At 46.2% G+C, this 17,591-nt stretch overlaps 1 protein-coding gene across 1 annotated transcript in view; it reads right to left on the bottom strand.

Moving 5' to 3' along the window:
- Positions 1-16,418, bottom strand: part of NTSR1 (neurotensin receptor 1) — a 130,598-nt gene extending 114,180 nt beyond the window's left edge. The window contains exon 1 of the mRNA XM_053394459.1: positions 15,532-16,418. Coding sequence (XP_053250434.1) covers positions 15,532-16,221 — 690 coding nt within the window. The 5' untranslated portion in view covers positions 16,222-16,418. The remainder of the gene's footprint in view (positions 1-15,531) is intronic.
- Positions 16,419-17,591: the final 1,173 nt, after the last annotated feature.

The following is a 17,591-nucleotide window of genomic DNA, read 5'->3' as shown; positions in this document are numbered from 1 at the left end:
TTCCTGCCATGCTTCAGCACACAATAACCCAGGGTCAAAGTGAGGATTGTGCAAGATGCCATCTTGACTGCGAGAACAGAAGGCCAGAGCAGATAGGTCTTTGGTCTGATCCAGCTGGGCTGTTTTGCTCACAATGCCGTGGGGAGAAAGAGAATAGGGAAGTCTTTTTCCTTCACTGAAAATCATCCACCAGCCTTGGCCAACGAGTATGGCCAACAGTCAGGGATGGCAAGAGTTGCAATCCAATAATATAATCTTTTATTGGACTGGGAATTGATGGAGGAAGAAGTGAAAGAAACGATGATTAAATGGTCTCAGGATTTCGGACATACTATCTATCTAGAGCAATGGGAGAAACTCTGGTGAGAAGATACACTCTTTACTGCCTCATATACAATTAAATAAAATTTTGTAAAGATGTTCTATAGGTGGTACTTAACGCCAGTTAAGTTGGCAAAGATATATAAATTGAAATCCAACCTCTGTTGGAGATGTGGTGGAGAAATAGGAACAACAATACATATGTGGTGGAGGTGTGAGGAAATTAAGAAATTTTGGATAGTAGTACATGAAGATGTTGAAAATATTAATAACAAAGAAATAAAAGATATATCTCCTTGGATTGATAGATGAAGAGATACCATGGGGGGGGGAGAATTTTCATATATGCAAGTACAGCTGCTAGAATAGTGATTGCTGCTAGGTGGAAGTCACAAACTATACCCACAAAGGGGGAATGAATTTTTAAACTAAATGAATATTTATTTTTGGTAAAATTAACTGCTATAATAAGAAATCAGTTGAATCAAATTTTTTAAAAAGAAGTGGAAATGTTTTGATGAATATATGGCAAAATATTGCTCAAAAAAAGAAATACTAATATGCCTAGATTAAAATGTGAAGTACTGGATGGAAGAAAAATTAGTAATGAAAGATAATAAGAATATATAGATGATTTGAGAAGACTGTAGAATATGAAGATTATTGTAAATTGTAGAATGTGGAGGAAATCGAGTGGGGGCGGAGGGAAGTGGGAGGAGGGAGAAAAGAATAATATGATGGATTGAGGAAATATAAATGTAAATGTATGGGGGGATGGGGAGGAAATGGTGTTGGCTTTGGTACATTTGTATTGTAATGTAATAGGTGAAAACCAATAAATAAATAATGATAAAATAATAATCTGGAGGGCACTGAGCTAAGGAAGCGTGTCCTACATCGTTGAAGGCTGTCCTCAATTCCTCCCAGTTCCCTGGCTGTGTGAGCAGTGCCAAAGAAACCCAGTGCCTGCCTCTATACAGAGTGAGAGGCCATTCTGGTCCATGGTGGTCCCCAAAGCACGTCACTTTTTCAGAGGGAGCCATCAGGCTGCCTCTCTGCTTCCTTTTAACACAGCATTTTAAGAAGGCAGCATTTTCAGTAAGTGGGATATATAGGAAATGCGGCTGTGCAAGGAGCCACGTGGAATCGCAGGAAAGACTGCTGGGAGCAAAACATGCTAAAAGCTGGGAATTCTCTTGGAAGGTTTGTGTCCTCCACCTCAGAAGAGAGGCAGACAGAGAGAAGCACTTTAAACCTAGTTTGCCTTGAAGGAGACTAGCAAAACAAACTTGATTTGCTCACACCTTTTAAATTGTCTAGAGCCTTAGGACCTCAGAGGGCTTGGCAAAGGTCTGCTGCAAAGGTGAATGGTGGAAGAGGAACCACACAAAGAAGTGACATGACTTTTGTGTGCTTCGTGGGCATTTAACATGCCTGGTTTTCTCCATGCAAATGGCAGTCAAGGGAGGGGGGCATTCAGAGTAATGCGTGAGAGGGAGAGGGAGTTTATTCTATTTCCTCCATGCTGCAGTCCCAATGAAAATTGCCCCCCTCCTTGCTATTAGCCCTGGGAGATCAGTTACGATTGGAGCCACAAAGTTTAAGATGCGGTTTGCTAGGACCCCCTGGCTGAAGCTGCAGTATGGTGTGAAAGGATTTGCATTCCTTCCCATGCAACCTAGTGCTAATTCTCATTGAGCTCACCTACATCTGTGACTGCTATTTACATAAGAAAAAAAAAATCAGGCAGGCCCATAAAATGTGTGCATTCATGTACAGTGGTACCTCGCAAGACGAATGCCTCGCAAGACAAAAAACTCGCTAGACGAAAGGGTTTTTTGTTTTTTGAGCTGCTCCGCAAGACGATTTTCCCTATGGGCTTGCTTCGCAAGACGGAAACATCTTGCAAGTTTGTTTCCTTTTTCTTAACACCGTTAATACAGTTGCGACTTGACTTCGAGGAGCAACTCATAGAACATGGTGTGGTAGCCTTTTTTGAGGTTTTTAAAGACTTTGGTGATTTTTGAAGCTTTTCCAAAACTTTCCCGACACCGTGCTTCGCAAGACGGAAAAAATCGCAAGACGACAAAACTCGCGGAACGAATTAATTTCGTCTTGTGAGGCACCACTGTAACTCCACATCTCTTTTGGCTCAGAGAGCCAGACTTTAGGGCTGTGTCTGCTGGTGCAGAAGCCACAAGCCCAAGGGTACAGAACAACAACAACACACAAGGTTAACTTCCTGGGAATTTCCACTTTTTAAAAATAAGCATAAGTTTCTAGTTCTTATGGGTGCAGAGATATGAATAAGAATAAGAATAAGAATAAGAATAAGAATAAGAATAAGAATAATTTATTTGTACCCTGCCCATCTGGCTGGGTTTCCCCAGCCACTCTGGGCGGCTTCCACAAAGAGCGCCCCCAACTCCCAGCCCCTCTAGAAGGTCCATAAGGATGTTATGGTCGATTGTATCAAAGGCCGCTGAGAGATTCAGCAGAATTGGAAACAGCTCTCATGCTTGAAAGCGTGTGGTCAACACTGACTGAAAACTACAAAGACAGAGGGTAGGTATGAAATAACGTAAAACCATTTTTGCAGGCAAAAAATAAAATAAAAATCAATGAGTGGGGGGCGACAAGAAATTTTCCACACCAGGTACCACCTGACCTTCCAATGCCTTTGTATATAGTGCCATAACTATGACATACTGTATTGAGAAGAATGGAAGGTGAGAGGTGGGATGGGCACATTGGATTTTGGACTCACATAGGGCACTGCCGAAATCTGAAAGACCAAACTCTGCCCCTGTCTGCAGCTCCACCTCACTGCCACCCCCCAAAAAACTTGCTTGCTGCTGTACAGTGGTCCCTCGGGTTACATATACTTCAGGTTACAAACTCTGCTAACCCAGAAATAGTGCTTCAGGTTAAGAACTTTGCTTCAGGATGAGAACAGAAATTGTGCTCCGGCGGTGCGGTGGCAGCAGGAGGCCCCATTAGTTAAAGTGGTGCTTCAGGTTAAGAACAGTTTCAGGTTAAGAATGGACCTCTGGAACGAATTAAGTACTTAACCCGAGGTACCACTGTACAAAGAATCCTGGTGGGCAGAGCTGAGAGAGATTAAACCCCCCTCCAGTTTCATCTAACCTGGTCTCTGAAATACAACACAGGCCGGCATGCTTACTGAGAGTCAAGTCTTGCATATCTGTAGTTTTGCCATTCACTGACCTGGCAGTGACCAGCAGAATTTTCAGCCCAGGAGGACTGTTGCCAAGACTATTCTAGGCATAAGGTCTACTGGTCACAGAATCCAGCTCTATTTGGCACAGAATTTTAGTTTGTCAGGGTATAGCGTGTTTGTTTGTTTGTTTTAAATTAACAGCAGTCAAAACACGAATGGAGGCGGGGTGGCAGACATCCCATAATCAGCCCACCCATGCACTCAGCTCAAACCATGTGGTTCCATTGTTCACACACAGCCTCCGGGTGCTTGGAAGCCAATCATGTCTGAAGGGCACCATAATGAAAGTGTTCGAGGAAGGGAAGGAGACAATTGAATGGCTGCTTTAAAGATTAAAGCTGGGAATGAGATTTGCTTGGTCTCTTCCACAAGCGAGGACCAGCAAAATTAACTTCTGCCCTTCTGCTTTTGTGCAAACTTCCATGGAAATTGGGGAGAAAGAAAAGGCGGGGTTTCAAACTCCATCTGTGCCCCCCCCAAATCTCCTTGCTTTTTTTTAAATTCCCTGCCACGGACGGCTTGCAAGAAAAAGCAAATGCTTTATAATCAACAGACACATACACAAAATTATGTAAGAACTGGCAGAGCTCGGTAAGCCAAGTGATTATATAAAGTAGTGAAAGCAAAGACTTATTTAATTTCGATCCAGCCACAAGACGGGCTTCCTGGTGCGATGAGGGTAGGATTAGTCATTCTTGGGAAATGCCATGCACGTTCGGGAAGATAAGCTGCCTTTCTTTTGTGATGTGACACCACACAGCCTTCCCTCGAATAAAAGATTTATGCCATAAGGAAGGCAGAATTCAGATCCACAAGCCTGATTTCTTTCTCACCTTGCTGTTTCTTTTGGTGCTGTTCTCCAACATTTCTATTCAGTTTAAAATGCAGTGCAGGACAGAACCCTCAGCACTTATAATAATAATAATTTATTATTTGTACCCCGCCCATCTGGCTGGGTTTCCCCAGCCACTCTAGGCAGCTTCCAGAAAGACCAAAAATACACTAAGATATCACACATTAAAAACTTCCCTGAACAGGGCTGCCTTAAGATGTCTTCTGAATGTCAGGTAGTTGTTTATCTCTTTCATATCTGATGGGAGGGCATTCCACAGGGCGGGCGCCACTACCAAGAAGGCCCTCTGCCTGGCTCCCTGTAGCTTTGCTTCTCACAATGAGGGAACCGCCAGAAGGCCCTCGGCGCTAGAACTCAGCATCCGGGCAGAACGATGGGGGTGGAGACGCTCCTTCAGGTATACTTAGACAGATCCTGAGGCTCTGCTGTTGTTCAGTGTCAGGGACAGAGAAGCAGAGGAGGAATGGTGGAGACCAACTCCCCAGCCTTACCCTTCCAGAGAAGAAGACAACAGTTCAGAATTACAACAGGGGTTTGAGGAAGATCACAGCTCAGAGGCAGGTGAGGGGGAAAGCTGGGAAATAATGGGAGAGGAGGAGGAGGAAGAAGCAGCAGCACCAGGGGAGCAACAGCTCAGGGTCTTTAGAAATCATTCCAGATTCCCCCTCTCCCAGAACCTGGCAAGCCTTGAAAGTAGGAGAGCAAAGAGCTCAAAGGCAGAGGGCACTTCTCAGCACCCATAAGTAATACTGCATGAAGGAAGAAAGGGGCGGGTGGAGACTCACTCGGGACAATGCCATTATTCCAAGATGCTGCATTTCCAAGCCTCTCTCTGTGAATATTGAATAAAAAGCAGCTGGTAAGAACTTTTCCTCTTCTTATCCATTCCTGGCAACCTGTCACGGGGGTTTCCGTACACCCATGTACAGCCCACGTCTTCAGCACCTGCATGGGCTGGATGATGGGAGCACCTTCTCTGACCTTCCGATCGCAGGAACGCAGGAACAGCAGAGCAGCATTCCTGATGAATAGGTCCTGGCGCTGTGGACTCACATTTGCTAATGTGAGCACCTCAAAAGCAGCAGAGTAACGGAAGCAAAGCTGTGGAGGTTTTGTTGCATACCTAATTTATTTCATCTAATTAAACAAATAAAAGAACATAACAAACATGTATGAGAGAAGCAGCTCTCTCATACTGCCATCTTGTCTCTAGACAAATCAAAGAAAATCAAGACAGTACTAGGGACGGAAGCACGGAAGGGTAGTTCCGCCCCCTCCTATCTCACAGACAGAAAGTAAAACAAACATGATCTGGTAATCCTTGCAATGTGTGCTGGTCCCATGGGTTACCCAAGAAGCAAGGTCCAAGTCCGGTCCGTGGTCAAAGGTGCAACGAGGAGGCAGTCCGTAGTAGCTGAAGCTGGGTGCAAGGCAGGGAGTCAGGTGAAGTCAGGATCCCTGCCTGAGATCATGGAAAGCCTTTGCCAGTCAAAGTAAAATATGCAACCCTGGGCTAGAGGCAGGCTGGTATGATTCATTGCAAGGAAGGGATGGGAGCCTGTGCCATGGGATGGAACATCTGAAGTCCAGCCTAACAATTTCACATTTTTGAAAACCATTTGCAGACTGAAATAGAGCTATCCTTTGAAATTTGCTCCTCTCTGAATTTTGCAATGCAACCCAGGGGCCAAGTAATATGTACAAAAATGCATAAATTTGGGCAGAGTGTACATTTCTTTAAAAGGCATAGATTAGTGAAAATAATGAGCAAAAATGCATTATGTCAGGGAGAATTGCTTTGCGATTATTAATTAATTAATCAATTAATTCACCTGAGGATCACAGGGTGGTTTACAATATGAAAACAAAAATAATACCATAGTAACAAACAAAAACAGCAACCCCTCCCAGCACACAGAGTTTAAAAGGCCATAGATTGTTTAATTAGCCAAAGGCCTTGGAGAAGAGGAATATTTTTGACTGGTGTCTAAAGGCATATGGCAAAGGCACCAGGTTAGCCTCCCTGGGGAGAGCATACTAGGGGGAAATGCACAGAAAAGTGTGTATAGTTGTAGGAATTTGAAATAAAACGATGATGAATTTTCATGAGGACTTTTTATAAAAATGGCCAACTGATGTGGAAATGTGGAGATCCGAGAATAATATTTTTTAAAATGAGAAATTGATACATTTCTCTCTCCCTGCTTGCAGCCCTCTAAGCAATGTTGGGCACCAACTCCCATCAGGCTCCACCAGCATGGCCAGTAGTCAGAGATGATGGGCGCAGTAGTTCAAAACATCTGCAGTGGAGGGCCCAGCTTCCCCATCCTCATTGTAAATCATTTTCATATGTCCAGATCTCTCTCTGCTCAGCTGCAAAGTCAATGACGGGCCTTGATCAAGTAGCTGTTTGCTCCGCTTGCTTCTGCACACGAAGACGGTCTCAGTTTGAGACCGCAGAATCCAAAATGCAAAGGAAAGGAAGGGAGGCTAGGATGTCTAACTCAACAGGAGGCTGGTGGTTTATTGATCCATGTCAAGTTACCTGGATTACAGGCACTCTATTAAAGTAAAGAGCTGAGGCAATTAAAAGGCAGAAGGAAGAGATCTGCAGGGCTGCACACGAAGGAGGCATAATGATACCAGCTGTCCTGAAAGAACAAGGCAAAACGTCTGTCTAGATCGTGTTCTGTCTCTCCTGTGGGAGACGGAATGCCTCTGGATATTAACTGCTGGGAATCACAACTGGGGAGAGCACAGCTGTACTTGGGTCATACAATCACATGATGAAAGAATTGTAAGGGTCCCCAAGGCTGATCTAGGCTAACTCCCTGAAATGCAGGAATCAGAGCCAAAGAATCTCTGACAGATGACCATCCAACCTCTGCTTAAAAACCTCCAGTGAAGGAGAGCCCCCTTCTGAGGTCCCATAGGCAACTAACTGGACAATTTGTGAGAACTGGATGCTAGACCAGATGGGCTTTTCTCGTATGCTCTTATTTACACAAAAGTTTGCCCCCATTTTACAGATCGAAACATTAAGGCAACATGGGCCAGGAAAGGCAAACTCTGACAGATCACAGGGTGGGGTGTGCAGTGGCGTAGCGTGGGGGTGCAGGGGGGGCGGCCGCACCAGGCGCAACATCTGGGGGGGCGCGCTCGCTGCCTCCGGAGTCGCCGAAGAGCCTCGGGCGCAGGCTGTAGCAGAGCCCCATGTCTCGCGGAACCGACGAGCTGTGCGCACGTCCGGGCTGAAGGCGTCCGGCAGGCAGCGGCTCTCAGCGCTCGCCGCGGTCCCCGCGCGTCAGGGCCGCGGAGGGCGCGCCAGGCAGCCCCTCCTCACAGCCCCACTGCCGCCGCCACTGCAGCTGCTGGGCTATGTTGCATTTTCCTCACCTCTCTGCCCTCCTCCTCCTACGGGCAAGTGGCGTCGTTTGGGCGGCAGCGCCAGCGGCAACTTGCCTCAGATCACCTGACACGGACCCGCTGCCGCCGTGGCTACCTTACCGTAAATACCCCAGCCCAGGCAGCAGCAAGAAGAAGCTGGCAGCGGTGGCAGGTTAGGGATTAGGGGGCGCAAATTACTTGCCTTGCCCCGGATTAGGGGGCGCAAATTACTTGCCTTGCCCCGGGTGCTGACAACCCACGCTACGCCGCTGGGGGTGTGACCCGATGTTCTGGATCATGCCAACTTTAAGAGCTTTTAAATATGGTCCCCTGACTTCCATTGATGTCACAGCAGGGTTACCCAAATGCATGATAAAGGAAGCATGCTTCTTTCCTGTATTAAGATTGGAGTCACATTTCACATGCACGCCAGAAAAGGTTGGCTTTCAAAGTGTTAAGGAGTATAGCTGATCCACCCCCAGAGAAGCCTATTGCCATTGTTTCTTCGTGATCCAGACAGACTTTCCTATGGGATGCGGGACAGAGGCCAGTCTTTGGTTGGAGAAAGACTTTAGCCTATGCTTGACATGCAGACAAGCCTTGGCAACAGGTGATGGTAAAGGTACTTAGCCTGGGATTTGAAGAACTGTCAGTCAGAGTAGACCATCTACTCTGGCAAAATCACTACATGAGACCAGAGCAGGGACTGGATAATTTTGCTGTGTGTGTCCCAACACTGGAATGATTGAACTATTCAATCATGCCTGATGCGGAGCAGGTATGGAGCAGAATTATTTCTTCCTATGAAATGGGGCAGATCCAGAGCAGTAAATCATCCAGAAGCACAGCAAGCATTATTGAATTCATTTTGCGTAGCACGTTCATATCCCCTAGCACAGAGACTGCATTCCCACTCCCCACTTTACAGCTCCCAGAAGTTGCTGCTGCTTTTTTAAACAGAACAGCCTCAAGCTACCAAGACGCCAAATTCTCCTTTGAAAATGGTACTTGGGAGACAGCCGCCCTTTGTGCCTTCAGTGCTATTCTTTTGCCTCGCAAGAATCCAGCTCATTTCAAAGTGGCTTTTTTAAAGTTTTCTTTTGCTGTTGTTGCAACCACGGTCTGTTGCCATAGAGCGTGGATCTGACAATGTAAGCAGAGAAATGTAATTTCGAGGCGGGAAGGAAGTAGGATGCTTGTTTAACCCGAAGTCTCTTGACATTTTCCTAACAAGAGAAAGAATAACTTAAAGGAATGAAAGGAGGGAGGGAGAGCAGGTGGGTTCCTTTCTAGCTGTTTTTAACTCCTATCCAAAGGAGGAAATAGCATTAGACCAGATCCATGGGGTCAAGCAGCTGAGTAGCATCCAATAGCTGTTTCTGACGTTCCCTGTTTGGAGCACATGCTTTCAATCCTTGTTTAGTTAACCAAAGCTAGAAATAACCTCGTTTAGTTAAAACCCGTGCCACTCTCCTCAACCTCCACATGTCAGCCTGGCTTTCCCCTAGAGAGGCAATGCAAGCAAAGAGCATGTGTGGGATCTGAACACACAGTGAGGAAACTCTACCTTCCCCTGTACCCTAAGGATTTGCTAATACAGTGGTAATGTTAAGTTGTCCAAAGTTTTCCAATTCCAAGTGACAAGCTGTTGAGCACCACTAACAGAGATAAGCTATCAGTTCTTTGTAAAGTAAGCTTTTCCGCTCTTCGTCAGAAAGGGACAACAACCCCAGTTGTGGATTCCACAACCCTTATTGTTGAGTGATCTCCCTTATCTCCTTGAAAACCAGAGTGCAGAACTTTGATGCCTCGTCACAAGACGACCACATGTCATAAAAGGTACCCTTGATGCTAAAACCCCACTATATTTAGGTGAGACTTGAGAGCTGATATTGGACTCATCTACATTTTTTAAAAAAGCGTTATAACACTGTGACACAAGATGGCACTGTAGAGTTTGATCCTTCAGCAACGTGATTTCCCATTATGAGTTTTACGTGTTTTCCTGATTATTATTTTTTTATGTGTGTGTCTAGATCCAGCCCTTGTTACATTTGCCTGGTGTTAAATGGATTCGTTTCAGTATGTTTCCATCAATTCTTGCTGATAGGAATCTTAGTGTTATTTTGTGTCCGTATTTTTCACCATTCTCCTAAGCCAATCTCAGCACTCAAATCTTCCTCCTAAATTCTTTTCAGTGCTATACCAGGTGACTGCTCTGCTTTTGCTTTGGGCGCCTTCGTTTATCTCTCTCTCACAACACTGATCCTGCCTCCCCTTACTGACTCTGCTACACATGCCGTTTCTCATTTCTCACTGACTTACGGGAACCCATGAAGAATGGTTGAAAGACCTGGGTGTGTTTAGCTTGAAGAAGAGAAGGTAAAATGGAGACATGGTTTCTGTCTTCAAGTACCTGAAGGGCTGTCAAAAGCATGAAGCAAGTCTGTCCCAACATCAAATGGCCCTTCTTCCTAGGAGGGTTCACCTACCATTAAGCTTAAATCTGCAATTTGCATCTCTTTATTCTAGTCCCATTCTCTGGCGCAATATAGAACAAGCAAGTCTTAGTGGACTCTCCTTTTCTTGGCGGTGTTTTCAGCATAGATTGGGTGGGCCATTTGTCTGGGAAGCTGTAGCTCCCAGATCCCTGAGCAGGAAGGGTAAGATTGGATGACACCCAAGAACTTTCCCCATCTTAAATTCTATAATAATTCCACCTCCATTCTTCTCTCATGTGCCTCATTTTGGTCTAGGTTTTTATCTTGAAATTTTATCTATTGCTCTACTATTCTTTCTCATGTTATGGATGATTTGCACCAACAGTAATTTGTGAAGAAGGAACTTTGGAATCAGAAGGGTTGCAGATTTCAATGCAGATTTTTAATGAGGGAGTAGATATCGCTCATTTGAACTGCACTCACAACTGTCATTTACTGCACAGAATGCCCCCAGGTCGCATTTGTTCACAAAATACGTCCGGCAGTAAAGAGCTCCCTGGAGCATTTAAAGACTATTGCAGAGGCTTCCTGCTCCAATAGTTTAAAATGTTCCCAGTGGCATTCTTACTGCAGGAAACATGTGAGCACAGTTCCTGGAGTAAATCTGCTATTACTCCTTGCTTCAGTCATGGGGAAGATATACCTCTGCCTTCCTTCTGAAGCGAGGGCAGGCAAAGCTTTATTATTTATTAGCTATTTAAAGCAGCACATATGATCACTTCCTTCCCCATGTTATTCCCACAACAACTCTGTGAAGCAGACCAGGTTTAGTGACTGGACTCCTAAGCGACATGGCTAGGAGGGGAGTTGAACTGGAGTCCCCTCAGCCCTAGTTAGGGATGAGGGGGAAACACACATTTAAAGGCAAATCCATCCAATTTGCCGTTTCCTGAAACAATCCTTGAACCGAAACACAACCCTCCTTCAAATACTCCAATTTTTGCATTGTGGTTCTCCCACCGAGTTGTTGGTGTCCGTCTTTCTCAAAAGACAACAGAGTATGCCTCCAGGTGTGTGGGGGGGTCAAACTGTTTCATCAGAAGCACCAAAATGCCCTCTTTGAGGTACAACCCTGGGCAGTGTGTGTGGAGGACCTGGGCTGCCCAGATGACAAGATGTCCCTCTCGGCCTCACTGTTGCAACCCAAAGGAAAGCAGAGCAAGACGTTTGGCACCAGCTTTGCTGCATGAGTTGCTAGAAGGTGGCAAGCAAGGCATCATTCAACCACCTTACGGACTCCAGATTTGTGTACGGTTGACTCCTTAGCATCTTCTTCACCCAAAGATGACGGTTTAGGATCAGAGTTTCCCTTCCCCATCTGCCCCTCTACAGCATGTGCAGACAGGGATGGAGGATGGGGCTGCAGTGGGTGTGGTCTGCCCCGGGTGTCACTACTGAGGGAGGTGACAAAATGCCGGGCAGCACGCACCACAGGGCCTGCAGCACGCCTGAGCCATACGTCTCTCCTGGGAGAGACCCAGTGGCTTGGGCATGTGCAGACTCCGCACTGCCCAAATGGCGCATCCGCCGCCTCCTTCCCAGCTGCAGGGCGGCTGAGTGGAAGGAGGCAGGCATACTCTGGAGACTGTGGCTCGCGCCACCTATGGGTGCGCTGCCCCAGACGCCCGAGTGGCTTCCTCTGCCACTGCATGCAGAAACTTCTTTCTTGACCATTGGAACCACTTTTGGTCTCCTCTGCTCATCCTATCTTTTGAATGCAAGTCCCTAACTCAGCAGGGGTTGATACCCATTGGCTACCCTTACCTGGTTTAGCCAGCCCCATCAGAGAAGGTTTCCTGGGGTGTGGCTATTTTCACATGCTGGCTGCTTCTAGTAGCCACAGATGAGAGCTGAGTGCAGGTTGGGGACCAAAGGTGGACAAACTACCTCAGAAGGAGCACAACAACCAGGTTCACTCTAGTTCAGGCAAACACATAGTTCCTCTTTGAATCGCCTGTATTCCCATAAAATCTGCATTCTTGAATGTTAGTCATGAAACTCCCCCCCCCCCAAAAAAAGCCGCAAGAGGGATATCCCTCTGCACATGCTTATTACTGGCTGGAAGAACAAGAGGACAAATAAAAGGTGTAATTATAGCCATGGAACTTTTCTCGGTTTAGGCACAACCTGCATAGAACGGAAAGCCCCACTGAATGACTGGGGTTCTGAATCATATAGGAAGCCTTTCTCAACTTCCATAGGAGAAAAAGTGGTGGTCAATCTCCAGGAATCTTATCCCAGCACAGAGTACTAGGAGACATCTGTCCTCCTGAGAAGTGATTCATTGGAGCAGTCCCCACCTCTAGCTATCCTCTGTGGCACTTCATGGGATAGTGCATAGGAATCTGACTTCTACTGAGTCATACCATAGGTCTATCAAGTTCAGCATCATCTACAATGAATGGCAGTGGCTCTCCAGGGTCTCAGGCAAAGTTTTTTGCCCAGCCCTACCTAGTGATGTCATGAATTGAACTTGGAACCTCAGGGTGGCTAACACAGCTCAGAACCCCTACCTTGCTGTATTCATGTTTTAAAAAAGGAGACAAAAATGCGTCCTTTTTCACACCTACTGACTTCCACAATTACTTTAGGTCAGGTAGTGTGCTCCTAGTGGGACGCGGGTGGCGCTGTGGGTTAAACCACAGAGCCTAGGACTTGCCAATCAGAAGGTCGGCGGTTCGAATCCCCACCACGGGGTGAGCTTCCGTTGCTCGGTCCCTGATCCTGCCAACCTAGCAGTTCGAAAGCACATCAAAGTGCAAGTAGATAAATAGGTACTGCTCCGGTGGGAAGGTAAACGGCGTTTCTGTGCACTGCTCTGGTTCACCAGAAGCGGCTTAGTCATGCTGGCCACATGACCTGGAAGCTGTACACCGGCTCCCTTGGCCAATAAAGCGAGATGAGTGCCGCGACCCCAGAGTCGGCCACGACTGGACCTAATAGTCAGGGGTCCCTTTACCTTTACCTTTAGTGTGCTCCTAAGTAATGTGTTCCTACAGACGCATGGAACAAAATTTATTCTGCCTTGATTTTGGAGAAGGATGTTGCTCCTTGACTTTCTTTGGCATTCCCTCTGGGCCTGGGATACATTGCTAGGACAGGAAACTGCCTTTGTTCTCCTACGGATCTGCGAGACATTTAGTCCCGAAGTGCTTCCTTTTAGAAACAAGGGTCACTTTGTTGCTTTTCTTTCTTTCTTTTTTCCATTTTGCAGCTGGCTAAAAGCAATGCTACTTGTTTGACACTGATATTGATTCAAAGTTTGCTTGCACTTAAATTCATGCCTGGGTAAACTTTAAGAACACATGCAGCATTCCTCCCATCCTCCGTGACATCAAAATAAACCTCCACTCTGTAGGCTCCATCCACAAACCCATCTGAGCACAGTGTTTTGGCAAAATTCAACTCCCTTAGACCCAAGAACCCAAGCTCCACTTGTTTTGTAATTAGAGGCAAAAGTTTCCCACACATCAGCCCCTCTCAGCGTTGGTGAGCATTGCACAAATCGCTGGTGTGTGTTTGGTGGGAGCACCAATTACACTCTGGAACACATAGCACACCTTCCTGAAGCTGAAATGCGCTGCCAGATCCACAAACCACTTAAGCCAGCTTGAAGTCAGGATGCATGTGCCAATCAATGATTAAGTCGCTCGACCTAAAGCGTTGAAGTCAAAGGATGCTACTCTATCCATGCTTGCATACTTCTAATAAACATGAACAGCCTTTGCCTGTAAGACTGTAAGGGTATCCACAGTTAGCTCAAAGCTAATTTTAGGAATGCACTGAAATCACTTCTATGGAAAAACACAGCATTTTGGGTTGCACATTGCAGTCCTTTGCAAAGTTCCCAGTGAAGCCCCAATGACTTAACTTCCCGTTCATAGTAATGGGGTGCAGCTCTCAGCTGTTAATGTTTTCTCACATCCACTTGCCAGCCCAAATGCCTTGGTTTGTCCTCGTTATGTTATCCACCATCAGGAACACTGGCACACGTTTAGGAACGTGTGTGCCCCTTCTAGGAACAAGCCAATAAAACACTACACGGCTGAACAGTAGCCCTGGTCGCATTTCTCAACAATGTGGCATTTTATCTCAGCATGCAGCCGTGCAAATGATTCTTTTGCAAATGTACTGGTTTTATGAATTAACTATGAATTAACATGGAACTCCACACTCTTCTTTTCCAGTCTATTATACCTGTGAGCAACTTCAGGGAATGTTTTAGCATGTTTTGCACACTTAATAACCATGGAAAGCCAGGGCCTTCCTCATAACCAGGCAAGTGTGTATTATGTGTGCAAGCTCAGAAAAGAAAAGAAAAGGTACAATACGTCAATTGGGCAAAAGCTTGCGTTTCTTGAGAAGCTCTACTTTCCTTTTTGTTTAAAAGCAAGTTTCTAGTCCCCATTGTTGAGTGAAATTTTTTGTAACATATGGGGAAATCCCAGGACCCCAGTGAGTTCCTGAATAAGATTTCCAGGGGTCAGAGAATGAATTTCAGTGCCCTAGCTAGATAACTCCTTGCCTCTTGAGCAGCAAAAGCAGACTAAATTAAAACTAAATAGTAAACATTTCAGACTTAATCATCTAAATAATAGAGAGAAATCATGCAAATCTGCTGGATTTGTACAGTTTATACAGTTTGCAGAGCTCAGCTTCCCATTTCATTGGGGCAGACGGCACTCAGCTTTGCTTTTGAATCTTAGGACAGTTTCACACATTACGCAGGCAACAAACCTGGGTTTGCAGGTGAGCATTCTTGCAGCGTGGATCCCGGAGCCAAACTCCACCAGCTCACAATTGTACATGTGGGACTCATATGTGTTTGTTGCATATACACTACACTTTCCTAAAAACTGTAGATGTTCCTTTACACCGTGTCATGTGGGAAACAGCCTTTACAGAATTGCAAGCAGCTCTTCTGCAAAGTTCAGCAAGCTTGCTGGCTTCGGTCATCTGGGAGCAGCGGCACGCAAGGACTCCCGACGAGAGAGCAACACGAGGAACTGAGCGTGCTCGAGAGAGAGAGAGAGCTTCTGTCATCTGCTGTGACAGGGGAAAGCTTATGGCTTTATAGGAAAATGAGCGTCTGCTTGCTATGTTTTCAATTTTTTTCCCTAAGTCACTAACTAATCCCTGATCTCTAGGTATTAAACATAGCTAGAGCCGAGTGCAGTTTAGACAAGCTGCCAGCAGCAATAGAAAACAAAGCAGACATAGAAACTGACCTGGATGACAACTTTCAGTGTGGACGCTTCTACTATCTGGGTGCAGATCACGGTGCCTGGATCTTGCTTGTATACCTCTCCCATGGTCAAGATCATCGGAATGGCCAGCAGGAACGAGGCGACCCAGATGCAGCTGATGAATTTTTTGGTCCTGCTCCTGGACATGATGCTCTTGGCTTTGAAAGGGTGGCAGATGGCCATATATCTTTCGACACTGAGGCTGGCGATGTTGAGGGCAGTGGCATAGGTGCAGGCGTCCCTCAGGAAGTAGTAGCCCTTGCAGATGTCGTTGCCGAAAGCCCAGGGGTGATGCACCCAGATGAAGTTGTAGAGTTCGATGGGCATGCAGAGGAGGAAGATGAGCAGGTCGGAGAACGCCAGGCTGGCCAGGTGGTAATGGACGGTGCTTTGCAGGTTCTGCAGGGACTTTTTCTGCACCAGGGTGTAGGCAGTGATGGAGTTGCCAATGGTCCCCACCAGGAAGAGCACCAAGTAGATGATGGTGACCATGACTTTGGAGTAGATGTCCGTGTTCACGTCCAGGTCCTCCTCATTGGGCACCTTGGACCCAAGTTCTGAACCATTGGAGACATTCCCAGCTGAAGGCAGCGCGTAGTTGGTGGGCAGCAAGTGAAACTGACCCATAAGGTATCCCAGCTGGTAGAGTGAAGAAGTTGTGTTAAGGTGCATGTCGGCTCTCCTCGCAGAGCAGAAGGCTTCCTGGAACGTCGCTGAGGATGCTTGCTTTAAGGATGCTTTCCAGCCCCAACTGGTACCCAGCTTTGAGGGAGGCTGCCTGGAAACTGTCGCCTGAGCAGAGGGTGTGACTGGTGCTGGTTGCTGCCAAGCAGCGAGAGTGCAAACCCAAAGTGGAAACTTGTCTCGTTTTGCAATGTGCTGGAGAGGAGGAGCCTGCCGACAAGCCTCTCTGTGTGTGTATAAGAGAGAGGAAGGGGAGAGCAGTTGGAAACAGCCTGCCACCGAGACGGCTCCAGAAAAAGCATGCAGCAGTTTTCACTTGCGAGCCCAGAGCCAGGCAGCAGGCAGCTCTCGTGTCTTTTCCCCTCTGACTCTCCTCCCCCCATCGCTGGCTCTTTGTGCGTGCCTCGTTCTTTAGGCTCCTGCACTCTCCAGATGCGAATAGCGCTAATGTGGTTTAGCAGGACAATAATCTCTCTCTCTCTCTCTCATTCCCCAGGATGAGCAAGTGAGTGAGAGAGACTGTGCTGTTCTCCCGGCCATGTATACATTATATGTGTAAGTAAAGATGGGGGAGAAATTTGGTTTTGTTCTCATTGTAATGTGAAGCTACTGAATTTGCGCATCTCAAATTGCTACGCCGAGAGAAGTGCAGTGATCCTTTGACATTTGCACTTCCTCTGAATTTTGCAATGTGCTCCTCCAGTGGAACAGTGTCTACAAAAAGGAATACATATGGGGAAAGGGTGCACAGAAATGATATACCAGTAACATGCAGAAAGGGACTATTTTCGGGGAGATGTGTGTATGATTCAAACTGCATGAAATATTGTGTTCATGGGAGAAATTCACTTTAAAATGCTTGCGAATTTTTGCAGGAATTAAAGAAGGAAAGGAAAAAAACACACCCTGTGAGTTGCTGCAGAAATCTGAACTGAATTCATGATTGGAAAAATGAGAAACTGAGGGAAACCAAAACTGACAGATTCATCCATCCCTTTGTGTAAATCAAATTGGCACAAAGCTGGCCAATATTTTCCTTATAGGGCTCTCTCCCCCTTTCATCTTCCCCATCTTCAAAACCTCTGAATATTTATAAGGGGGGGTCTCCTTTACAGTTCCCCCTTGTACACCAGCATTTGCATATTTTTCAGTATTATGGATTTCATAACGAGTTAGATATATCATTTATGAAGACTATCATGAGAGGTTAGAAATCATTTCAGCTCCCTGGCTTTTCTTCCACAGGGAACCAAGTAGTGGAAACAGGTTGGTACCCGGTGTGGAGCCATCCTTCTCCAATACACTTTCTCTTGTAGGGAAACCTGCAGTTGCTGTTTGACTCCAACTCCCATCAGCCA

This window comes from Podarcis raffonei, chromosome 6, assembly GCF_027172205.1.
Source record: "Podarcis raffonei isolate rPodRaf1 chromosome 6, rPodRaf1.pri, whole genome shotgun sequence".
Lineage (NCBI taxonomy): Eukaryota > Metazoa > Chordata > Lepidosauria > Squamata > Lacertidae > Podarcis > Podarcis raffonei.
The sequence above is the reverse complement of the archived record's forward strand: the minus strand, read 5'-3'. Positions and strand labels throughout refer to the sequence as shown.